The sequence below is a fragment of the Serpula lacrymans genome, assembly GCF_000218685.1.
Source record: "Serpula lacrymans var. lacrymans S7.9 unplaced genomic scaffold SERLAscaffold_5, whole genome shotgun sequence".
In the NCBI taxonomy this organism is placed as follows: domain Eukaryota; kingdom Fungi; phylum Basidiomycota; class Agaricomycetes; order Boletales; family Serpulaceae; genus Serpula; species Serpula lacrymans.
In genome coordinates this window covers 2,738,938-2,762,076 of record NW_006763294.1, presented here as the reverse complement: position 1 = coordinate 2,762,076, position 23,139 = coordinate 2,738,938, and the positions used below count along the sequence as shown (strand labels likewise).

The following is a 23,139-nucleotide window of genomic DNA, read 5'->3' as shown; positions in this document are numbered from 1 at the left end:
ACAGCGAGCAAAGGGAGTAGTGCGATGTGGAGGGGGAAAGGAGATGGGGGAAAGGAAAGAAAGGGCGACGACGGGGGATGGTCGTCGTTGCGGGTGAGGAGCAAGGAAAGAGAAGGAAGGCAAAGGGAAAACTGACCTATTTCGGTCGAACGCAACACCCAGGCCTGCAGGCCCGCTCGCCTTTTTCTCACGCCGGCCTTACTCCCAGAATGAACCGCCAATCAAATCTCCCTTCCTCACTAGCCTCCACACCACAGAACTGCATATATGCCAATCGCCTCTGCACCTTTTCAGCGCATACATCGACGAGCACCATCGAATTCCACACCCACATCGACCTCCACATCTTATCCGACGGACAAGGGCAGTCACCATATCATTCTCTGCCCAACAGTCAGCTTTTTTGATCCGCATGGTTGACCTGTACTACTGCATCGCCATGGATGAAAGTCTTTCGGTCTAGCCAAAAGCTCTGTTGTAAACTAAGCCTGTTTGAATGTCGCATTGCAATTCAAACCAGAAGTCCTCTTTCCAACCACAGCTGCTGCATTGCCAGATATACATAGTTCGCCATGAGTCTCAGGTGGTGTGGGACACAGGCTTTACTTGGGTTCGACTGCAGATCGCTGAATCAGAGTCATGGGAATCCTTCATTCCAAGTCTCCTCATGTTCGATCGACTCTCCATATGGCCACATAGCAAGGTGTTTTGCTAGCTAGATTAGACTGCGATCAACAGAATACTATACCATTCACCTTGCCCTCCGCCCTTCGAATTCGTAGCACTTGCTGTCTGCAATTCATAAACTGATTCTCGATTACATGCATATCACTAGAGACAAGGGCAAAATAAATCACGCTATCATCGTGGGGTATACTATATGCAATGCAAACATGCGCAGCGGTCAAACACGAGTCCTCTTGCGAGGAACAGGATCATTCTCATCCTCACCTCGACGCTTCACCCCCGCAACACCCTCCACAGGGGCCTTACGCACAGTCGTCTTTCCCTCCCTCAGCTTGACAAGTCGCGTCGCAAGCGCACTACGACCCGCCCGGAACGACTCCCCGCCCACTGAAAGCATCACACTCGGCACCGGCGTCAACTTGCGTCGCGCGTCGTCATCTGCGCGAGCCCGCGCCCGTTCCTCCTCAACCGCCAGACTTGCCGCAATTGTCACATCGCGAGCAACCGAGGGCGGGACGCCGCCACGAGGAGGTCCTACCCGTTGGTAACTGGTGCTCGACCTCTGCGAAACGCTTTTCTTGCCCGTAACAAAACGATGTGCGACTGGCTGTGTTGGCGCGAGTGTGGCTCGAGTAGCTGGCTCAGGAGGATGACTTGTACTTTCCAATTCCTTGAACGGCATGTCAAGAGTGTAGGAAACCGGAGACCGTTCTGTGGGACCGCCTGTTGGATCCATATAAAGAGGCTCGGGCTTTAGTCCATGGGGGGTGGATGGAATAACCTCTTGTGCCTCTGGTAGGCTGTACAACCACGCAGGATATGAGCTGGGCGGGTGGTTAGCCACCGGGTACTGCAGTTCTAGTTCTTCGGGCTCCAGCTCTTGCCAGTCTTCGCCAGTAGGAGGTATCCATCCGCTCAAGGAGACATTTGGAGATGGCTCTGCTAATAATTGGTCTTCCTGCGGATAAACAAGGTCTGGAAGCGGTCCGTCAAAATCCATGAAGGAAGAGGGAAAACATGAAAGCTCGGGCTGGTAGGCTGCAAAGAAATAAGCTGGTGTCGCTATATGCGTCGGTAGCTGATAATACTGACCATCCAGAAAGGAGATGGCGTTAAGATCGCCATCTGGATCGAATGGGTCAGCCTCGCGGAAAAGAGAAGTAGAAATCAAGCTAGAAACGATGTCAGAAAGCGCGGTACGAATCTGACCACCCGATAGTTCGCCGTTTGAAGTAATGTGTCCTAATCGATTGTTCGTAGCAGGATCATCGTCAGGGGACACATCGAACGACGAGAAAGACTGGGCGGGCGATGCTGGAGGCAGCAAGATGTTCTCGAGGGACATGACATTGGATCGACGGGGCAGATCCATCTTGGCCATAGCCTCGGCAATCTGCGTCTTCTCATAGGCCTCTGCGAGATTGAGCAGATCGTTGAACGTGAGTTCTTGCGGACCAGTTTGGAGCTGTTCATCGTTCATTGGCAATGACGAGAATTCAGAGCCTGTCGATTCGACATCCAGAGAAGACATGATGGATGGAAGTGAAGGGCGAATGAGGAGTCACAACAGGTGCGAGTTGAAATTTATACCCGTCAGCCTCCGATCAGTTTTAACTTGGCGGAAAACTCCAGATTTTTTCAGGATATTTACCGTCTGCATATGGTGCTGGTGTTTAGACGTTTATCATCATGATTGATTGGAGTAAGGACAGCAAATGGACCAGGATACTCACAGAAAAATGGACGATCTCCCTTCGAATCATACTTCCTGCAATACGTCAGATAACACAGGTTCAACCCGTCACAAGAAGAACATCATTACGAATATATTGGTTTATTCATATATGACGTAGAATACCACAATATTTGGGCGCACCTGGATCTTGGCGGTGTGTGCGAACATAAACCATTTGCTAACCATCAACTTGGATGCCCAATAAGAAGAAACACACAAGATTTGACTACGGAGTTGTAGATAGCACGAAAGTGATATTATATATGTCTGAGCACCTACAGGGCTAGAGTACTTGTGCATCGGTAGAATATCCCCTGTCATGAATGTAAGAGACAGAAGACCGTGAGAATTGATGTGATACAGAAAGGATGATACGGTGATGACTTCATGATCACCGCTGGTCATGAACTCATTCTTCGTTACGTCCTCAAAAATTCTACCACTCTTGAATCGTATACAGCACCGTCTGTGACATGTCAAATCTAGCATTTATCTGACGATGCCATGACGTATTTGACATTACTAGCCCCTAGTGCAAATATAAAAGCAGGCGCAAGTGATAACTTTCCTCATCGCCTCTTTACCTCCTGTGTTACCATTATAAGCATAAGCATAATCTTTTGATTACAGCCTCATAATGCAGTCTTCTAAGAATACCGGAAACGTAGGTCTTGCAATTTTATATACGATGATATAGTACTCATCGAGATTTGCCCTATTAGGTTGCAGGTGGTCACAGTGCGCATCATCTCTCCGATCGTGTCATTGCCTACTGTACTCACATCCTCACGTTTTGCAGAGGCCGCCGTCCAGAACCCTAACGTCTCCAGTGAGGCCAAGGAACACTCCCAGAACGTACTCGAGGAGATGGGCTCGAAAGGAGAGCTTCCCGAGCAAACCGGAGGTGACGAAGGAAGGAACCCAGGCAATATTGTTGGCGGACACAAGGTATGTGCTGTCCCCCCCTTTTCGCCCTTTAACATACTGACATGGTGATCAAGGCAACTTTGAAGAACCCCAACGTATCAGAGGAGGCGAAGCAGCACTCCAAGAAAGTTCTTGACGACATGGATGTTTGATTATCTGCAGGATACTGTACTTTTAGCTTCTGTAGCTTCTGTAAGAAATGAAAATATCAGCTTCTGGAGTGTAGCGAATAAAGTGCCGTCTTGTGTAAGACCCCTTTCTCAGAAATTCTCGAAATCACCAAGTCCGAGTGATTTTATCGATATAATGTCCAGCCGTGGTCGACTTATAACGGCCTTGTAGTCTAGAGGTACGATACTTGCTTTGGGTGTTCACAACTGCAAGTGGCCTGGGTTCGATTCCCAGCAAGGCCCTTCTCTTTTTGCTTTTTTCGTTCCGTGCATGCCACCGCATTTGGACATTACACAGCTTTATTTTTGTAGATAATGTGCTTATATGGAAAGTGTACAATAGTGACATATGCAATGGGAAAACATACCCACTCAGAACAAGAAGAACAAGAATGAAGCTCGCCCCAGCGATTATCGTCACCTAGAGATTCGCGTAGGCGTTGACGAGGAGTATATGCGTGAAGTGGTGGGCGCAAGTGTATAGTAACAGCGTTAGATCCGAGGGAAGAAAAAAGACAATGCATTGTGGGCGGAAAGAATACTTGAAATAGAATGCGACTCTCCGTTTTACAGCGTCCATGATAAAGCTGAATCCCAACGGAATATAAGCAGTTAACCGTCGGCGGCGAACATGTCCAGGGTTTGATTGTATTTGCTGTGCTAGGCGCTGAATAAGAGTGGGCAGGGTGCGCCTTCCGACGGCCCCCTGATAATTGTGAGGAGGCAGCAGACAGTAATTGTCATAAACAGAGGATCCTGTATATTTGAGTCGGCAGTGTGACCGGTGCGCAGCTCTTGTACGTCTTGTAGGATGGTGCGGGCCTCACATGCCTATGATTATGGTAGTGACTGGTAGTTCCGCGAGTGGCAGGGTAGTTTGGTAGTAAAGCTTGCAAGGTGGGATGAGTGGGACAATGAGGGCTGGAAGAGAGTATATTTGACATGGATAGGTAAAGTTCAGACGGGCATCAGAGAGAGGAGCAGTGGCGTGCCTTGGTGTGGCTGTGCAAAAGGACCATTGTGCGTTGTTACGTAATGGACTGCTATTGTTCAGCCACGTGGGATTGAATGACAATGGATCGCATTCATGGCTTTGAACAATAGAAAGACAGAAAGAACAAAAATGAGAAAACACGGTGGTGCCAGCCATTTCTCTCTTCCTCCTTTACCACTGTCACGCTCATACGCACCCTCTCGTCGACGACCACGACGATGACGACCGCAATGCGCGAAACGACGTTGACGTCGAACTCACGTTCATCAACACCATTCGAGACAGCGTCCAGGGCGGAGGAAAGATTTCCTTCAGCCTACGAGCTGTTGCAGACCCCACGTTCATCGATGTCTGATATCAAAGGCTCAATGTCCTCCCCCACTTCCTCGATGCACGACATTCCCCTCCCCACCACAAACACTCCCCCCGTCCCCTCCGTCAAACTCCTCTTCTCCTTCCTTACTCCCCGCAGGAAACTCACCCTCCTCACTCCTGCTGCAATCTCTTCGGTCATCGCAGGTGGCATCGCGCCTTTCATGACCTACGTCATCGGCCAGTCTTTCAACGCATTCGCTGCCTTCCCTCTCACTCCCAACCCATCTCAAGCCGCAAAGAACTCGCTTCTACGCGGCGTCGGTCTCGCTGCACTCGAGCTCGTCGCGCTCGGTGTCGGTGCTCTTCTCATGAGCAGCATCACCAGCAGCCTCTGGATATGGACAGGCGAGCACAATGTCGTAGAACTCCGCAGACGTGTATACGATGCAGTCACAAGAAAGGACATGGTCTGGTTTGATCTCCGCATGGGCGCAGATGGCGCAGCTGGAGACGTGCAGGACACCTCTTTTGGCGATGCTCCCATCGGCGCAGGTGGTCTCATGGCAAAATTTGCCAGGTGCGTACACCAACTCATCTTGATCTGCATTGCAGTACTGACATGTATTTTAGGGAAACAGACGACGTTCGTGCGGCATCCTCCCTTGCTGCAGGACAGATGCTTCAATATCTCACTACCACAATCACATGTCTCATTCTCGCATTCACTCGTTCCCCACTTCTCACCATCGTTATATTATCCGCCGTACCTGCTCTCATCATCATCCAGGGATTCTCTCAAGCACTTGCTGGCCCTCGTCTCGCATCGGAACGCACGCTGACCGCAGGTGCTGCCACACTCGTTGAACGCGCTGTTACCGCCATTTCGACAGTCAAGGCATTTAACGCGGTGTCTCACGAATCAAAAGTTCTTTCTCGCGTCTTTCAGCGTGTATCTTCTGTAGCTTGTGGCCTTGTCGGTATCTGGGGTGCAACCACGGCGTTGAGCCAGTTTACGACCATGGCCATGTTCGTACAAGGCTTTTGGTTCGGCGCGCACTTGGTTCGGCAAGGAAAGAACTCCCCTGGGGACGTCATGAGTGTCTTCTGGGCATGTCTCATCGCAACGAGCAACCTACAGATGACCATTCCCTTGCTTATGGTGCTCGCCAAGGGTAAAGCAGCTGCAGCCGAGTTAGTCGGTGTAGTTGAGTCTGAGGTACACCTCCCATTACAGCAGCCATCAACGCCTTCGTCGATGTTAACCTTGGCGCCTGTCCCCAAACGCAAGAGCAAGAGCCGAAATACCCAGCAATTGCGCAAAATATACCCTAGGACGTTCACAGGCGAACTTGCTCTCACTTCACTCACGTTCGCATACCCGGCTCGCCCGAGTGCTCCTGTCTTGCGCAACGTATCCATGTATCTTCCGGCACACGAGACGACTTTCATCGTTGGACCATCAGGCTCTGGAAAATCCACATTAGGTGCGATCTTAATGGGAGCTTACAGCTCGCGCGATGGCGAGGTCTTGTTGGATGAGCAGGACGTACGATACCTGGACGATGCATTCCTTCGACGACACATCGCAGGGGTGTCCCAGGGTGCAGCAGCATGCCCAGTATTTGCAGGCAGCTTGCATGACAATATCGCTTTAGGAGCTGTTGGTGCGGGCCGAAATGCAGTAGATGTGAGGAGGGAGGAGGTTGAGGAAGCGTGCAGAGTGGCTATGTTGGAATCTTGGGTGGGAGGGTTGGAGGCTGGATATGAGACTCTTCTGAGTGGGGGTGGTGGAGAGGGTATTCAGCTGAGTGGAGGGCAAAGACAGCGTCTGGCAATTGCTAGAGCTCGGGTCAGAGACCCTGATGTGCTCATCCTTGGTAAGTATCTCATTATCCATTTTCTCCACTGTCACTGACGGTAATATGCATTGTAGATGAGGCCACTTCAGCATTAGACCCTCCCACACGTTCACTTATCATGTCGGCCATTCGCTGCTGGCGGCAAAACCGAACGACTATTATTATTACACACGATCTCAGTAACATCGAACGCCACGATTTTGTGTACGTTATGCGCGAAGGACGCGTCGTCGAACAAGGCTACCGCAATGATCTCGAAAGGACCGAAGGCGGAGCTGGCGAGTTCGCTCGGATGCTAAAATCTGGCGGTATTTCCATCGACGAGGAGTTACCGCAATACGACGACCTTGACAGAGAAGACGTAGGCGACATTCTTGCTGCGGAAGAGGAGGCTGAGGAGGAGGAAAGGGAGAGAGAGGAGGACAGGTTGACTAGGCATTTCAGCGTTGCGCCCACGCTGGGCGTGGGTGGCGCAGCTATGCGGCCTGTGACGATGACCCTTGGCAACTGGATGTTCGACGCTGTCGCAGAACTCACCCGAGCAGCTCCTCCGCCAGCCTTGCCGACGACTGTTAACAGCAGCGATGCAGACAACGAAAAGGGCCAAAAAGAGTGGCGAGTTAGCCGCTTTGTGCCTGCTGATGCTTTTGCAAAGAATATTACGGAGATCAAGAAGCAGAGGCGTCCGAGCAGTATGACGATCGTGGTCCCGGAATTACCTCTCCCGCCTAAAGCTTACGATGGTCGTCGCTTGAGCCTCCAGTTCTCCCCAACCTCCGCCACTTTCTCTCCCTCGTACCCAATCAAGGAGGTGATAGAAGAGATGGTAGTGGATGAGGAGGGCTTTGACGATGACAAGTTCGCCGTGAACCGCACTGGACGAGACGCTCGAATGCGACGAGAGAAGAGGGAACGCATTCAGCATGTCGTTGCCCGTGAATCTCTCGAAAGCATCGTTGTGGATGATAAATCGTCGAAACGCAAGGCCAACAAAAAATCAAAGCAGGTTGAAGACAGCGAGCAGCCTACATCTAGCGATAACGCCTCCCAACAGGGAATGATATCCCTCATTCGCGCTATCTATCCCACCATTCCCTCCAAACCATTCATGCTCTTAGGACTCGTCGTATGTGTCCTAAGCGGGGTCATGACACCTGTATTTTCGTTCCTTCTCTCAAAACTCATGTACGAAGTCTCGGCGGGCGCATCCGATGCTAGTCTTATCAACTCCTACGGAGCACTCGTTCTCGGAATCGCAGCCATCGACGGTGCCCTCCTCGGCACAAAATATTTTGTCATGGAAAGCACAGCAATGCGCTGGGTAACGCACCTCAGGGAGGTTGCGTTCACTCGCGTGCTTGCACAGGACAAGAAATGGTTTGATCGCAGCGATAATGGTGCCGCACGGATCACTCAGATACTCGTGAAGGACGCAGACGATGCGCGTACGCTAGTGGCCGTTGTACTCGGCCAGTGCCTCGTCGTATCTGCCATGCTGGGTGTTGGCCTTTTCTGGGCCATGGCATGGGGTTGGCAATTGACCCTTGTCGGTATCGCGATCGCACCCGTCTTTGTTGGTGTTATGGGCTTGCAGACTGGTTTGGTGGCTCGTTGTGAAGTGCGCAATAAGAGGGCTCGCGAAGAGGTTGCAAGGGTTTACTACGAAGTGAGTCTTTTTCTTATTGTTTCCATCTAGTAACTGTACTGACAGACATATCTAGTCGATCCTCAATGTCCGTGGCATCCGTGCAATGGCACTTGAACCCGTCCTCCAAGGACAATTCGACAAGGCCGCGGCGCAATGTCTCTCAACTGGTGTTCGAGGCGCATTCGTCGAAGGATGCACCTATGGGGTTGCTAGTGCACTCATCTATCTCGCAGAGGCTCTTCTCTTCTACGTCGGCGCGGTTCTCATGGCACGTGGAACGTACACCTACCTTCAGATGGTTCAAACCTTGAACCTCGTCGTTTTCACGGTCACCATCGGCAGTCAACTCATGGCGTTCACTCAAAAGATTGCCAAGTCTGTACAGGCCACCAAGGACCTCAATGACTTGCTCAAACTTAACGTCGACAGCACATCCGAGGCGCAAGGAGTCCTTCGTCCGAGGATCGAGGGTGACCTTGTGTTTAGCGACGTATCGTTCAGCTATCCCTCGCGTCCAGGTGCACCCGTTCTCAACAACCTCTCTATGAGGATCGAAGATGGAGAATGCGTTGCCATAGTTGGCTCCTCAGGCTGCGGAAAATCAACGATCGCAGCCATGTTGCAAAGACTATATGAACCCGACTCTGGTGCCATCTCGATCGGCACGAACGAGCTTCGAGCCACTGATGTGCAACACCTTCGCGAGCACGTCGCAGTTGTCAGCCAGAACCCTAATCTTTTCGACGCCAGCATCCGAGAGAACATCGCATATGGACGAGTAGGCGACGACATGACCGAAGCTGAGGTCGTCCGTGCAGCAAAGGCCGCGAACGTCCACGACTTCATCGTGTCTCTTCCCCAGGGCTACGACACCCTCGTGGGCGAGAATGCCTCGCTGATTTCAGGCGGACAAGCTCAACGCCTCCAAATCGCACGCGCGCTGGCCCGACCTGCCAAAGTGTTGATTCTGGACGAGTGCACATCCGCTTTGGATCCCGCAAACCAATCTGCAGTGCTTGACACCATCCGTGGAGCCAAAGTGGGGAGGACGACGATCATGATCACTCATAAACTTGCTGTGATGCAGATGTGCGATCGGATTTTGGTCGTTGAGGATGGGGAGGTGCGCGAGCAAGGCACGTACGAAAGCCTCATGGAACGCAAGGGCGTGTTTTCCAAGCTGGCAAACGGTGGCGAATGGATGAGCGAGTGATGTGCTATTCAATGACTTTTTTCTTCTTTCTTTCTTTCTGTATTTCTCTGCTTGTGTTTTTTTATCACTCTTTTCTAAGGTTATTGATTACAGTATTGCTACATTCGATTTTCATACTATTCTTTCTTTGATGCTTTTTACTTGTTTTCCCTTTGGAGTTTTCTTTGTTTTTGTTTTCATGACTCAGTGACGATTCTTATACGACTACTCATCTGTAGTATTACCACACTCATACAATGTATCCCCAGACATCCAAAATCAATGAATGTTACAGTAAATTTCTCCATGTTCGAAGTTCTCAAAATCTCCATCTTGAATCCAGCAATGAGCAGCGTAAACTTTCTAAAGCAGTATGTTCTTCCCACGCCTATCTTCGCGTTACAAGGTGGCTCATGCTTTCGGCTTTGCTTAAAGCGTTGAACAAAAAATGTCTGCAGGACCCTCAGCTGTGCCAGATTCACCCGCAGAGGCCGACTCTCTTCGTGCACAGATATTCCAGAGATTACATCCACGTGCCTATCTTGAACGCTTTCTTGCCGAGAATGTCAGACCCGATGGGCGTGCATTTAGTGAATGGAGGGATGTCTCTCTAAATGTCGGTGGGTTGTCTTGCATTAGTCCAAATACTCATCATCTTCATTTACACGTAACAATCAACAGGATCAATCTCTACCGCTGATGGTTCGGCCCTGGTGCGAATGGGCGATACCACCGTTGTCTGTGGCGTCAAGGCAGAAATCGCAGAACCCGAGTTAGACCACCCCGATGAAGGATACCTCGGTGAGATTCTCTCGTTCAATCTCGATATACAACACGCGTACCTAAGCATAAAGTGAAACCAGTACCCAATCTTGATCTCCCCGCCATGTGTTCTTCCAAATTCAAGCCTGGACCTCCCACAGAAGAAGCCCAGGTGCTATCCGACAGACTCAACCAGGCTCTAGTCATGTAAGTCGAGTTGACTACAGTATGTCATCGACTGCTCCAACGCCGACGTTGTGATCTCATGCTTCTCGTAGGTCGGGGGTTATTTCTCTATCGTCCCTTTGCATCCACTCTGGGCGTTCCGTTTGGACACTGTACGTCGACGCGACATGCATCAACTATGCCGGAAATGCTTTTGACGCGACGCTATTGGCCATGGTCGCTGCTCTAAAAAATAGTATGTCCCAGATCTGCGCATGCGGTAACGAGACATTCAATTATTTATTTTTTACACAGCTCGAATACCTCAGGCTTCTTTTGACGAAGAAAGTGGTCGTACGGTCTGTTCTAGGAAGAACAGAGTGCCATTGACTCTTTCGCGGTTCCCAACGTCAGCGTCCTTTGGAATTTTTGACGCGTGGGTTTGATATTTGTTATTTGATACAATCCAAAACTGAACTGACAATGCTCTGGAAATAGATCACAAATCCTAGCGGATCCAACAGCATTCGAAGAGCCATTGTTAGATGCTACGGTCTGTGTCGTCGTAGATGAGGAACCTGAGTTGATATCTGTCAATGGAGTTGGGTTGGGGATTACGACAACTGTAGACTCGCAGAAAACGATCCAGGCTTGTATTTCAGCAGCCAAAAACCGTAGCTTAGAGCTTCAAAAACTGCTTTGACTCGCATCATATCTATTTTATCAGAAAGTGAGCTATTATTCGGCTATCGCCGTATGGTGACCCAAATTGGCAGACATCAAGCTGGACGAAGATTGTAGTTTGTTGGTCCAGGCGGAGCCACTGGAAAGGCTTTTGTTCCCTGTGGACGAATACGTGGGTGAACAGTGTAATTCTATTTTCACGTTACCGCAGAATCTACCCTCGATCAACTTTCTTGATAGCCGCTTTTAATCGTGGCCACCTGAAATACAAAGTTGGCCTCGTGTAAGAGCCACGTTACCATATTCATATCTTCATAGGCCTCTTGGACGTGCTTTGCCCCTCTTCTCGGCCATATATACGTCCACCCAAAACATGAGTAATCACGTCCACCAAACGACAGCCAATCCTGACGAAGGATTAAACGCTTGGACTTGGCCAGCCATGTCCACCACAAAGTAATCCACATGCATTGCCTAAAGCGTTCTGCGTCCACAGCAGAAATATCACCGGGCTTCCACACAGTCAGTGGCACATCGACTATAAGTAAGGCTCAGGAAAGTCAGTTCTCGTCAGAATCATCCCCAAGTTCTCTCGTCCAGGTTTCCTCATACCGTCTTCTTCAGCTCATCGTCCACTATGCCGCGTCCTGTTATCCCCGAGCTCACTCTTCTCGAGTCTAACGGTACCTTCTTTCCACAACCCGGCGCCCATTCACCCACACCCCTTCGTGCCCTTCTCGAACGGCTGTGTCTTCCTCTCGAACGTGTCCCTCTTCCACTGGAACGTCCGTTGAACCGTTCTGCCCTCCTTGAGCTTGCCCCTGACCGCGAGGCCCTTCTCATGGGTGGAGGAAGCGCAGAGGAGCTTCGTACTGCGCTCAAAATTCGTATTCCACGGGGATGCACAGATGCCCAATGGCTGTCCCAAGTGCAGACGAGGGCACGACTCCAAGTCAATGCGAAGCTACTGCAAGCGTCTTCGTTTAACCTAAAAGATAACACCAACACACCTGCTCTGTCGCGAAAGGAATCAAGGTATCGCTCTATGAGCGATGGTAAAAGGCACGAGCAGGCACCTGGTATTGAACATACCTTGATGCTGGACATCAAGAGCGAGGCTGCGAATAAAAAGGGAGCTATGGAAGTGGTTAGAGCAGACGCTCGCCAGCGTAAACGTACCGTGGACAGCTCAGATGATGAACAGGACGAAAATGTGCCACCCACCCCACCACCCAAAGACTTTACCAGTTTCAAACGCACCCACAGAGTTCGTCGGTCGATCTCTGCAAGCGCCATCCCGAACCCAGATAAGGGAGTTGAAGATCGGGTGCGCGCGCGCTCACCGCACGCAAGGAGTGCCAAGCATGCACGAAAAGCGGAGGGGACACTCATCATGCGTACTCCAGAAGATAAAACTCCCTCAATCGATCCTGCCTTCCTTGTTCACGCCCGGCTGAGCACGCCTGATAAAGTCATCTCCCCACGATCGCTCGGACCGACGCATATACTCGTGTTGCATTCCGCATCGAATACGCAGAATCTCAAGCACAGCGGACGTACGCTCCACCTTCCTATCAACGCTCTCCTTTTTGCGTTGCACGCTCCGAATCTGTGTCTGCGCACTCCTAATTCGTTCCCGCACCGCTTGCCCAAGGCACTCCCGCGCGTACTGCTGCGCGTGGGTCGACTGGAGTGTTGGAAAGAGCTCATAGCTTGGATGCACACGAGGAATCAGGCAGCACTTATGAGGAGTATGATACCAGAATGGATACGTGATATCATGCATCCATTGCCCATGAACGCTGGAGTGGGAATGGGACTCGCTGCCCTCACTGCGCCAACCGACCACACCGAGGTCGCCGATGGCAGTGTCATCCGTCGCCTAAAACCCAAGAAGAGCATACTGAGATTCGGAGGGTTGAAACGTTCGATATTGCCGTCGCCAAGCCAGAACTCAACAATGTCATCGTTGGAACCACAGCGGTCATTGGACAATATTGCGCGCGAGATCGCCGAGGCTGAGGACGCGCATGCAGTTAATATTGACGGGAATGCCGAAGGTAATACGCTGGTGGAGACGCTCATTCGGTTGAATAACCTGCAAGATAACCTGGAGCAGGTCGGCTACTATGGAAAGGAGCTTTGGGACGAAGTACTCGCTGTCTGGAACGTGTTAGCAAAAGCTGTGAATGAGCGCGCGAAAATGGACGGGGAAGGGCAGAGCGAGGAAGGTGAAGGAGATGAGGAATGAACTTGTCAGACAGGCTGAAAACACACTCGTGGTGCTGGTCACTTAATGGACTTCTTTGTTGTACAATGTTATCATGTATTGCCCTCGTCTTGCTTTGTATGGAGTTTTCTGATGTGTTCTACTTCCAACGTCCTTTCTTTTTTCTATAAGGCTAAGCTTAGGAGAGGATAAGAAAAAGAGAAGTTGGTACGGGGATGGAAAGCCGGAGCATCTTCCGAAGTACCTCCTTCTATATTTGGAAAGTATAGTAGTCGACCGCCGATCACATAGTACTCCAGTAGCAGGAACACAGAGGGAGAGGCGTTCGAGAAGGGCACGAGTGGGCGCGGGTGAATGGGCGTCTGGTTGTGGGTAGAAGGTACTGTTGGACTCGAGAAGAGTGAGCTCAGGGATAACGGGACGCGGCATAGTGGACGATGGGCTGAAGAAGATGGTACGAGGAAACCTGGACGGGATACCTTGGGGATGATTCTGACAAGAACCAAGTATCATCATTAGCTTTACATATGGACAATCTATTAGCCCTACTTTTTCAGGGGCATGTTCAAGGAATTATGCTCAAGATAACGATGACCAAACCGATGAAATTTACTAGAGATGAAAGGCGATCTAATCATCCCAAACACATAAAATATATAGCTCCGTACTAGCTCAAGCTACACTACATACAACAGTACCTGATTACCCAGATACGTACATTCAAATTTATACACAAAATGACATTATGACTACAATACAATACATTGATACGAGTCTGAATTATAATGAGGAGAGGTGATGAGTGACTAACGCAATCAGAAACTGATTGTCATACTCCCTAAATATCGAGAGGATGACAGTAAGGTATAGTAAACATCAGGGATGACCCCAAGCAACATTGGCGCCACGAGGTGCACACAGCCAACGAAGCTGATCACCGCGTATAAGGCGATGACATGGGCAAACTTTGTATGTTTTGTGTCTTGGTCCTTGTAAGTCTATAGCAACCAGGGGCTTAGCATAGTGTCCACGAATTTCACATGACAAAGTAAACATAACCACATACTCATCGAAATGGGTGCCTCGTTTAGGGTCCGCCCTTCTCTTGGCAACCACTTTCTTCACATTTCGCTCTGGTCTCACCACGATGATGGGAACAGGAGAGTGAGATAAGCAGTACTTTGATACACTACCAACCCCAGGGGCACCAAAAGCTGCACCCCAAGCCTGTATCATGCCACGCTGACCCCGCGTGCCGACGACCACGGAGTCTGGTCTATAGAGCGCTATCAAGCGGTCGATCGTCGTGGTAACCTTGCCAGCGATTATTTCGACTATGATAGAGAGCTAGTAAAGATAAAATCAGTTTGGAAAGATAAAGGGAAAGCCAGTGGCATACCTTGCGATCCGGATCGTACTCTACACACTTCTCTTGAATTCGGCGCATGAGCTCGCGTGCTTCGTCACGTACAACTTCATGGTCTTTCTCTGTAGCAAATATGAGTACGGGTGGGAAAGAGAGAATGAATATCATAACCTAAATCCTCTGCGTCAACGCCTCTGAAAACAATGAGTTCATCGCCATCTTGTACCAACGATTCCAACGACCAGTCTAATGCCTGACGACCACTTTCATCCGGGCTAGATGCACAAAGGAAGACTCTAGTAGCTCTATTTCTGGCGTAACCATCAGATTGGACATGTAGTGTGAACGAAAACATGGAGGCAGCAGGGTTTTCAAAGGTATCGAATGACACCTTTGGTGTATATCCCTGTGCTGCGACTGTGGTTGTTGTCGGTAAGGCTGTGGATACTGAGGGAGAACGCGATATTGATGGAGTGGAGGTCCCTGTTGAGTTCATGGTTGGAGGAAGGGACGATGCTGGGGGTGGGAGGGCAAGTGGTGAGGGGCGGAGTGCAGGGGACAGGGATGGGGAGGAGGGGGCAGGGGAGGGAATGGAAGGAGAACTAGAGCGAGAATGCTGCTTGAGTGCAGAGCGTAGGGTTAGCGGAATATGAGTGTGCTGCTCAGACGACATGACGATGGCACAGAACACTCTCAGCTCAGGTTAGGGTTTCCAATGTATCTCTCTGCGGAGATCGAATCTCTCAGGTCATTCCTCTACGCGAATTCCCCCACCTCCAAGTTCTCATGTCTGCATCCCCAGCCCATACGAAAGTTGCAGACGGCGCTGCAGAATCACCACACCCAGAGTCGCCTGCAGAACACACCCCCTCCACAACGGACTCGACGGATAATACCCCGGAGCAGCCTCAGCCATCAACCGAACCAGAGGCATCAACCTCAACTACAGCGGATGCCTCTTCTACACCGGCAGCAGCAGGCACTTGGCAGGCTGTCTGGTCACCTCAGCACAACGCGTATTACTTCTATAATTCTGTAACGCAAGAAACAACATGGACAAACCCGCTTGAAGCCGCTGCTGTCGGCGCTCCTACTGGTACAGCGTCTCCAGACCCTTCTTCTGCTTCTCCACACGCAGGTACTTCTGCCGCCGCTTCCCACTATGCTACTCTTCAAGCAAATGCAATGGCTCAGGGCATCGATCCATCCCTTGCCCATCTCGACCCTACGCTAGCCTCATCATCTGCAGTCCCTGCCAACTTCACTTATTCAGCCAAGTTCAATGCTAGAACTGGTACTTTCGCAAAGGTAGACGCTCGTGACCCTTCGCATTTATCTGAATTCGAAAGGGCCAAGCGTATGAGTGAATTTTATTTCGACGTGGGGGCTTGGGAAAAGGAGGTAGAAGAACGGAAAGAAGCTGAAGAGCACGGAGAGGGGAGGAAGAGGAAGAGGCCGACTAAGAAGGATCTGGTGAGTATCTTCATATCAGTTGTGTCGGTTTGGCCTTGACGTTCTTGTCATAGGAACGTTTCAAGGAGCAGAAGAAACAGAAGAAGATAGCGAAAACTGCGTGGCTTCGTACATAGATATATCACCGTATAAACAACGCGACCTTGGCAATCAAATATCATTGTGTATCTTTGCTTCACGTTGTTGAGTTTCCCTAAGACTGATTATTCAAAGTCGTGGCGACACTATACCGGTTGAGAGACAGGGATTCAAATCAAAATCTCATTACTTTTGTAGACCAACAGCGTGATGAACTGCGGCGATTGTACACGACTGTTTCTTTCATAAGAAGGAACAAACATTGCTTGGATTACCCAACGTTATAATCAACTTCAGAACATTATGCTTTGCAGTAGTGGGAGCTTGGGCACAGAACTTGAAGGAAATATGTACCGAGGGTGTTGAAAGGAAAGTCTGATAAGATGAGGGTCGAGTGCTTGCTATGATGAGCACTATCTCAATCACTAGATATGGGCCCTTGGCACAGTTGGTAGCGCGCACGCTTCGCATCGTTATGGATAGATTGCGTGAGGTCGTGGGTTCAACTCCCACAGTGTCCAAATATTTTTTTGCAGTTACCACAGATATCTTCGATCTACATTCAACGGCTTTGATTCTTGTCCTAGATTATGCACCAAGGCTCTTCCAGCGAATCGTTACTTCTATCTATGCGATGTGCGATATGTAGGTTCACTGGTATGCTTGTCATATCTTTCTCGACCTCATCAGGGGGAAATTCCTGATAAGGAACTGCCAGGAGGACTTGATGAGTTGGAAAGACAGGGGTACGGGCACTTGGCACAGTTGGTAGCGCGCACGCTTCGCACCGTTGACTGCGTGAGGTCGTGGGTTCAACTCCCACAGTGTCCATGTTGATGTTTTTTTTTTTCAAAGTTGTGCGTAGGGGATTGTTTCATTTTCTTTACACTCCTCGCCACATAATCATCTCTCAAATCATGCCTGCGCGGCGTGCAATATATGGTGTGTAATAGTCTATATAGACAGCTGTAACATGTACGGTATACAAAATCTTCTTCAGATATTCAGAACTTCGCGTTAGATGGTCTAAATTGTGGCAAGCAAAGAAGTATTTGTTATTATGTTGAAAATACACCGACGATCTTGAAAGAGGGTACACTCTGCCCTTCTTCCCCCAATAGCTGACACTCCACGAAATGTGGTCCTCTAGAGACATAATGATCAATGATCTCCAGCCTAAAACCAAAGCTTATGAGCAACCCCTGATAACGAGAGAGCAAGTCAAGAATAAGAACATACGCTGGTGTAGCATCATTGATATCGGCTGCATTCTCAATAATTTTTGATCCACTGTAGTTATCATCAACCCAACACTCGATATAACTGCCTTCACCTATCTCGCTACTAGGCTCTTTGAGGTAATATATCCCGATATCGCCCGCTCCCACACGTACGGGTATCCTGAGCTTGCTCAACGGCAACGAAGAGTGCCAGTAGTGCGCCGTTGTCAATAACGCGGACGAGCCCGCCGGTGGGTGGTGTGCGTACCAGCCGGAGCCGTAGAACAGCGATGGAGGGACGGGGTTGACGAGGTCGTTGGCAGAAGCGCAGAATGGAGCTATTTCTCGGAAAAGTCTGTCGGATTTGGGACGAGTGCTGATGCGGTTGGGAGGGATGCGTAATTGGGGGGACATTGCATGGGAATCGACGGGTGTTAGCTGTTTTTTGGCGTCGTCTGCTGGTTTTTGAGGCTCGGGGACGGCAGCACCTTTCCGCACGCCAACGCCTCCAAAAAGATGAGTGTCAGCCCCTGGATCAGACGCAAGTGCTGGTGAAGTTTCGTGAGAGTAGCCACCAACTGTGGCCCAGGCTGAGCATATCTGTGACTGGAAGTAGGATATCAGGACGTCTGCGATCACTTCGTGACCTTGGGTATTAGCAAGAACGGCGTCAGCATAGTATTTCTTGATAGAATCGGGATTGGACATGTAATCCGGGTATAGTATGGGTTTGATGCTGGATGTGGTTTGAAGAATTTAGTACTGAGATGGGGCCGTCGACGGGATGCAGTTACCTGACATGAGGGACGTCGTAAAACTGGGCAACTACACTGTGCCAATGATCTGGTCCAGCAAACCCGTGGGTCTGATGCACCTGAGGGCTAAAGTGTCCCATGATAACGACGGCTGGCTGGTCAGGTCGGTCGAGTACAGAGCGCACGAGAATCTCAAAGTTGTCGAGAGTTGAAGGGTCACTTTTTATACACGGAATCAGCTCTAACTATTCGCTCAAAAAGCAGGACGTTTCCCACTTACGCGGGGTCGTCTGCGTCAAATTCTAGGACGACGAGGTCTGTATCGTCGGGTATGTGGTGACCACTGCAGAAACCAAAGTAGCCGGAGTTTGTACGACGCATGGCACCGTTTGTGAGTTCTGATGCTGGATGAGGGAAAACTGTATTCCACCACTGGAAGAATCTCGAAGGATAACAATTAGGAGCGAGAGGGTCGTCGCCTGCACCATGACAAGCGGAAACTGTCGGAGTGAAAGATATCAGAAAGACGCACAGTCGACTGTCTCGCAGAGTAGGATGCAAGAACGCATTGATGAACGCCGCAGGGGTATTCACACTCACCAGATCCACCCAGAACGCTCATAACCACTGGCTGACCTAGGAGTGCTTTATGGATAACTCGGTGTAATCGTGCACCGCTTCCTAGATGCAATCTGCTCTGCGACAAGGGTATAGCGCCATACTTCTCTGCGAGCTCGTCACCAGGACCAAAGACTGGACAGAATTCAAAAGGATTGTGATCCGTCTCGTTAAGGTAGTTCTTCGGTTCGAGATGTGTGCTAATGAAGACACGCCTAGGAGGAGGCTGAGAAGGCAAGGCGTAGTGGGTGAAAGCAATGATGCAGAGGAAAACGAAGACAATGATCCATATTCGATTTGTGACCCCCAAGTACTTCTGGTTCAGGCGAGACCTCTTCTCAGAATCGGAGCCCATGCCAGCAGAGCCGTGTTGAATGGGAGGAGAAATATGAGCCAGTGGTTTGCCTGCGCGTCGTCGTTGCATATACAAGGCGATGCGAAGACCCCCTAGGAAGTAAGGAAAGCAATGGTGGTGGTGGAGAAAGGAAAGCTGTAGGGTGCACCAAATTCACTGAAAGGCCCACTTCGCCGTCGGCAAGAAGGCTTATCCGCGTCGACCTCGTTTTTTCGCTGGGTGTGTGTAAGGTTAGGGTTGTGTTTTCTGTCCTCCGTTCCTGGTGCTGTTGCTCTATACTCGGCTGGCCATATCCTCCCTATCATGAACCTGAGGTCCTTCACTGTCCTCTGGATGCAGTTCAGGCGCGTCCCCACTCCCCTCGCCCTCATACTCGGCATTCTCCTTGGTCTCCTCATCGGACGCGAGTTTCCCACTGGTGTGAGTCTGTCGTTGTCCATCTGTTCTCCACCCTCATTCTCTGTGGATTCAGGTTCTGTCGTCTGCATGGCGTGGTGTCAATGGCCCCATATTCGTCTCGCGCCTCTCTGCTCGAAAACCGGTCACTCTCCCATCCATCGACCAGCGTCTACGAGTCCTCGAACTTCTCTCCACGTTGTCCCCTCACCACACCAAAGAATGTACCCGGGACTCTCAGCCCGTCTACATCCAGCAAGTGAGAGACCGCTATATGTCACTGGTCGGACACAACAAGCCCTCTCAGTCTTCCTGGCTAACTAACTGGGGCTTGGACTTGGGCAGTGAAGAACACCACCAGGTCACCCCAACCAAAGAGCACAAGTACTTCTTCGCCATCAATCTTTACAACTCTTTCGATATCATACCCGACTTATTTGCTACTCTCTTCCGCGTTTCAGCCATCCTTGGATATCACAATGTTTATGTCTCTATATATGAGAATGGCTCCACAGACCAGACCAAGGCTCTCTTGCGCATATTTGACGCGCTCACTCGAAGCGTCGGTCTCCGCGTGACCATTCGTACTTCCACTCGTACCAGAGGTGCTTTCAACCACCGTATCGAATACTTGGCCGAAGTACGAAACCAGGCCTTCAACCCCCTTCACGAGCTCCGGGACGCGACAAATGAATATTTCGATACGATTATCTTTATGAACGATATTTTACCTTGCGTTGACGACCTCCTAGAGCTTATCTGGCAAAGCAGAACAAATAATGCAGGTATCACGTGCGCTGCTGATTATATGTATCATGATGAAATCGTAAGTCTCTCACGTCGAAATATCACTGCGTAGACCACTCTATTCATTTGGACTTGATAGGCCTCTCCCGTCTTCTACGATAACTGGGTTGCTAGGGACATAAACGGCACTGCTCTTGAAAATGCTCCATTTGAAAACATATTCCACGACCCTGCTTCTTCGGAACGATTCCAACAACACTTACCAGTCCAAGTTCAGTCCTGCTGGAACGGTATAGCCGTACTCGATCCTGCACCCTTTTACACACCGCCATACGTCCGTTTCCGAATGGCGAAACTCATGGAAGAGGAGTGCTCTGCGTCAGAGTGCAGTCTAATCTGTAACGACTATTGGGAGGCTGGCTATGGGAGGATTTTGATGGTTCCTCGAGTAAAACTGGCCTATGACAAGGTTCGTAATACCGTAACACTATCTTCTAGCGGTCGATGCTCACTAATGCGTTTACGCTTTGTAGAAAGTCTTTGACATAATCCATCCCTCTCGCCGGAACTTAACGGCTATCCGTGGTTACGTCCGACTGGGAGGATTGCCAGACAACCCACGGACGGATCCTCAGGATCGTTCATGGTTTGGTCCTCATGACCGTCTCTTCGCCGAAGAAGAAGGTGAAGCGTTGGACTTTGTCCCAGGTCCCGAATACGGTGAGTGTCTCCTAGATCAGTATGAGAATAGCCCTTTTGACTTATCATTTGTTCTCAGTTTGGTGCTGGGGTTGGGACGGCGCCGGTGACATTGACGGTCCAGACGTCGATCCTATATGGGAAAGAATGCCAAACAGGTCTATTGGAATGGAAGCAGTTCGCATCAAACACGACAGAAGCATATTGTGGGGATAATTTAGCGTTGGATAGTCCACGGCACACTTGCACTATCTCTACGCACAGGCGAGATGCGATATACGTTAAAACTTACTGTAACATGCCAGACGATACCCTAACGGGCATAGGTTATGGTTCCCGTCAAAAATACTTCACCTATGTGAGTACTGACGTTGGATAGTAGGAACGTTAGGAGAATAGCCTCATCACGATGTCCATGTTGCGATATGATATTCAGAACGATCAATATAGATTTTGAGTGCTTTTGATTGCTCGGCATGGCATATAAGATTGTTGATGCATGGCAGGCATGAGGAAAAAACAACTACATGAGCCCCCACCGCAGACCTCCTTCCCCCAGCGTGTACGAGAAACTCTTTACTCCGCATCCACAACGGTGGTTTGAAGACCCTGTGATCCGTGCGTGAGTGTTTATGCTATACACTAAAATATCTGCATACCTTGAAAGTCGTAACAGGAACATGGCTGGCGTATGTGAAGAGCTTCTCCTTAGCGTTCTCTTCATCATTTCGCTTACCTGGTTTGCGAAAGGGATAAAGCAAATAAGCTTCTATTGCTATACCGATGCATATGACTCACGCTCAAGTTTTACACGTATCCGGTGGGGAACAGACTTGATACCCTGGGCCCACAGTGCTTGGTTCAATTTAGGGTCCAACCGCACGTCAGTGGTGCCCATAGACTTGCGAGCGAAATCAACAACAGATTTTACAGCCCAGGGAGCTCGCTTTTTGAAAGAACGTCCGTGCACAAGCTTGTGCAGATGGATGGTGTACTCCCGCGTAACAACATCTGAGAGAGCGGAGCGCGTCTTACCGCCAGTCTAGATTGCAGCGATAGATAGGTGATTGTTCAGAATGCTATCGATCTCCACAGGATGAATGCACAGGATTATCACCTTTTTCGTGGTCTTTGTGGCCTAAGGAGTAGCTGACATTAGCCTTTTCATTCATTGTCCAGTGGGACATAAGTACGTACCATGTCTTGAGGATGTCGAGGTCGGTGAGCAAATTCTTTGGCCTACAGTACAGATTCCAGTTACCGCTTTGGTTCTGTTTGGTTACACGCCACAAACAGAGTACAGTTTGGTGGCTGGGTGGTGCTGTATATCTCTTCGGCATGTTCCGAGTGCCTGACCTCCTGGTGCCGCGGGAGTATTTCGTGCGAACGACCCATTGATTACCCAATTTGGTAGTGCTAACGGCTTTGTTCTTTTCGTTCCTCGCTTTTACCGAGGTTCCCAGCGAGTTGCATTGATTGGAATTCCCTTTGTCGTCGTTGCCATTATTCGTTACATCGCTCGCGTGGTACACATAATGTGAATCTGCACCGCAGTCTAGGCCTACAACATAGAACAGGGCAGAGATGGGAAGTGCGCTGTATAATTGCGGAACAAAGGCGTTCAACAACATACACCTATTATTGCTCCCTTGATTGCCACGTCGAGCCTTTGTTTGCAACTATTCACAGTGTCGGGTGAGAGTATAAAGACCGTTGTTACCCTTCTTCGACTCCATACTCCTCGAATTTCTTCGCTCTTTGCACTCGCTTTTCAGCACCACTTCATTTGCTGCTTTACCTTTTTACCCTACCCGACACCACAATGCGCTTCACTCTCGCTCTCCTCGCCTTTGGTGCTTTCAGCACTGCTTCCGCTGGACTCGTTTCTCGCCAGGCTTCTCTACCCAGTACGTTTCACCGGCAGGTACCGTTACAAAGGCTGATGTTGTATCGTCCCATTGCTCAGATTGTGCCGTGGCTTGTCTCATCGATGCCAACTTTGGCAGTTGTAGCTCGCAAGACGACGCTTGTTTGTGTAATGACTCTGCATTCGTCCAGAGTTCC

The 23,139-nt window shown here is 50.0% G+C and overlaps 13 protein-coding genes across 13 annotated transcripts; 7 read left to right on the top strand and 6 right to left on the bottom strand.

The window, feature by feature from the left end:
* Positions 1 to 187: 187 nt before the first annotated feature.
* Positions 188 to 346, bottom strand: SERLADRAFT_368436 (uncharacterized protein; the record flags this gene model as incomplete). Its single annotated transcript, XM_007317032.1, has 1 exon — positions 188 to 346. One exon carries the CDS (start codon positions 344 to 346, stop codon positions 188 to 190), a length of 159 nt encoding a protein of 52 aa, XP_007317094.1.
* Positions 347 to 1,564: 1,218 nt separating this feature from the next.
* On the bottom strand, positions 1,565 to 2,032 carry SERLADRAFT_464539 (uncharacterized protein; the record flags this gene model as incomplete). Its single annotated transcript, XM_007317031.1, has 1 exon — positions 1,565 to 2,032. A coding segment is annotated over one exon (468 nt), but the record flags the coding sequence as incomplete, so codon positions are not given.
* A 209-nt stretch (positions 2,033 to 2,241) lies between these two features.
* SERLADRAFT_448032 (uncharacterized protein) lies at positions 2,242 to 2,700 on the top strand (the record flags this gene model as incomplete). Its single annotated transcript, XM_007317030.1, has 2 exons — positions 2,242 to 2,257; positions 2,320 to 2,700. One exon carries the CDS (start codon positions 2,377 to 2,379, stop codon positions 2,533 to 2,535), a length of 159 nt encoding a protein of 52 aa, XP_007317092.1.
* Positions 2,701 to 2,811: 111 nt separating this feature from the next.
* Positions 2,812 to 3,575, top strand: SERLADRAFT_464537 (uncharacterized protein; the record flags this gene model as incomplete). Its single annotated transcript, XM_007317029.1, has 4 exons — positions 2,812 to 3,086; positions 3,145 to 3,160; positions 3,222 to 3,370; positions 3,424 to 3,575. 4 exons carry the CDS (start codon positions 3,060 to 3,062, stop codon positions 3,499 to 3,501), a joined length of 270 nt encoding a protein of 89 aa, XP_007317091.1.
* A 4,855-nt stretch (positions 3,576 to 8,430) lies between these two features.
* SERLADRAFT_464535 (uncharacterized protein) lies at positions 8,431 to 9,838 on the top strand (the record flags this gene model as incomplete). Its single annotated transcript, XM_007317028.1, has 1 exon — positions 8,431 to 9,838. One exon carries the CDS (start codon positions 8,439 to 8,441, stop codon positions 9,546 to 9,548), a length of 1,110 nt encoding a protein of 369 aa, XP_007317090.1.
* Positions 9,839 to 9,958: 120 nt separating this feature from the next.
* SERLADRAFT_464533 (uncharacterized protein) lies at positions 9,959 to 11,168 on the top strand (the record flags this gene model as incomplete). The annotated part of the gene is made up of 6 exons (XM_007317027.1): positions 9,959 to 10,147; positions 10,209 to 10,328; positions 10,391 to 10,496; positions 10,568 to 10,710; positions 10,770 to 10,890; positions 10,953 to 11,168. The coding sequence occupies 6 exons, from the start codon at positions 9,976 to 9,978 to the stop codon at positions 11,155 to 11,157; spliced, it is 867 nt and encodes a 288-aa protein (XP_007317089.1).
* A 163-nt stretch (positions 11,169 to 11,331) lies between these two features.
* On the bottom strand, positions 11,332 to 11,847 carry SERLADRAFT_464532 (uncharacterized protein; the record flags this gene model as incomplete). Its single annotated transcript, XM_007317026.1, has 1 exon — positions 11,332 to 11,847. The coding sequence occupies one exon, from the start codon at positions 11,603 to 11,605 to the stop codon at positions 11,363 to 11,365; it is 243 nt and encodes an 80-aa protein (XP_007317088.1).
* Positions 11,848 to 12,986: 1,139 nt separating this feature from the next.
* Positions 12,987 to 13,505, top strand: SERLADRAFT_464530 (uncharacterized protein; the record flags this gene model as incomplete). The annotated part of the gene is made up of 1 exon (XM_007317025.1): positions 12,987 to 13,505. One exon carries the CDS (start codon positions 13,099 to 13,101, stop codon positions 13,387 to 13,389), a length of 291 nt encoding a protein of 96 aa, XP_007317087.1.
* A 499-nt stretch (positions 13,506 to 14,004) lies between these two features.
* SERLADRAFT_464529 (uncharacterized protein) lies at positions 14,005 to 15,413 on the bottom strand (the record flags this gene model as incomplete). The annotated part of the gene is made up of 4 exons (XM_007317024.1): positions 14,005 to 14,366; positions 14,435 to 14,715; positions 14,768 to 14,856; positions 14,906 to 15,413. The coding sequence occupies 4 exons, from the start codon at positions 15,405 to 15,407 to the stop codon at positions 14,303 to 14,305; spliced, it is 936 nt and encodes a 311-aa protein (XP_007317086.1).
* Positions 15,414 to 15,520: 107 nt separating this feature from the next.
* SERLADRAFT_436737 (uncharacterized protein) lies at positions 15,521 to 16,323 on the top strand (the record flags this gene model as incomplete). Its single annotated transcript, XM_007317023.1, has 2 exons — positions 15,521 to 16,207; positions 16,261 to 16,323. 2 exons carry the CDS (start codon positions 15,521 to 15,523, stop codon positions 16,321 to 16,323), a joined length of 750 nt encoding a protein of 249 aa, XP_007317085.1.
* Positions 16,324 to 17,157: 834 nt separating this feature from the next.
* Positions 17,158 to 19,411, bottom strand: SERLADRAFT_464525 (uncharacterized protein; the record flags this gene model as incomplete). Its single annotated transcript, XM_007317022.1, has 5 exons — positions 17,158 to 17,461; positions 17,525 to 18,241; positions 18,300 to 18,479; positions 18,541 to 18,760; positions 18,861 to 19,411. 5 exons carry the CDS (start codon positions 19,300 to 19,302, stop codon positions 17,344 to 17,346), a joined length of 1,677 nt encoding a protein of 558 aa, XP_007317084.1.
* Positions 19,412 to 19,566: 155 nt separating this feature from the next.
* SERLADRAFT_347648 (glycosyltransferase family 69 protein) lies at positions 19,567 to 21,291 on the top strand (the record flags this gene model as incomplete). The annotated part of the gene is made up of 5 exons (XM_007317021.1): positions 19,567 to 19,653; positions 19,706 to 20,455; positions 20,516 to 20,845; positions 20,910 to 21,096; positions 21,155 to 21,291. 5 exons carry the CDS (start codon positions 19,567 to 19,569, stop codon positions 21,289 to 21,291), a joined length of 1,491 nt encoding a protein of 496 aa, XP_007317083.1.
* A 207-nt stretch (positions 21,292 to 21,498) lies between these two features.
* Positions 21,499 to 22,979, bottom strand: SERLADRAFT_414757 (uncharacterized protein; the record flags this gene model as incomplete). The annotated part of the gene is made up of 5 exons (XM_007317020.1): positions 21,499 to 21,684; positions 21,735 to 21,850; positions 21,874 to 22,117; positions 22,182 to 22,224; positions 22,273 to 22,979. 5 exons carry the CDS (start codon positions 22,704 to 22,706, stop codon positions 21,652 to 21,654), a joined length of 870 nt encoding a protein of 289 aa, XP_007317082.1.
* Between the last annotated feature and the right edge of the window lie 160 nt (positions 22,980 to 23,139).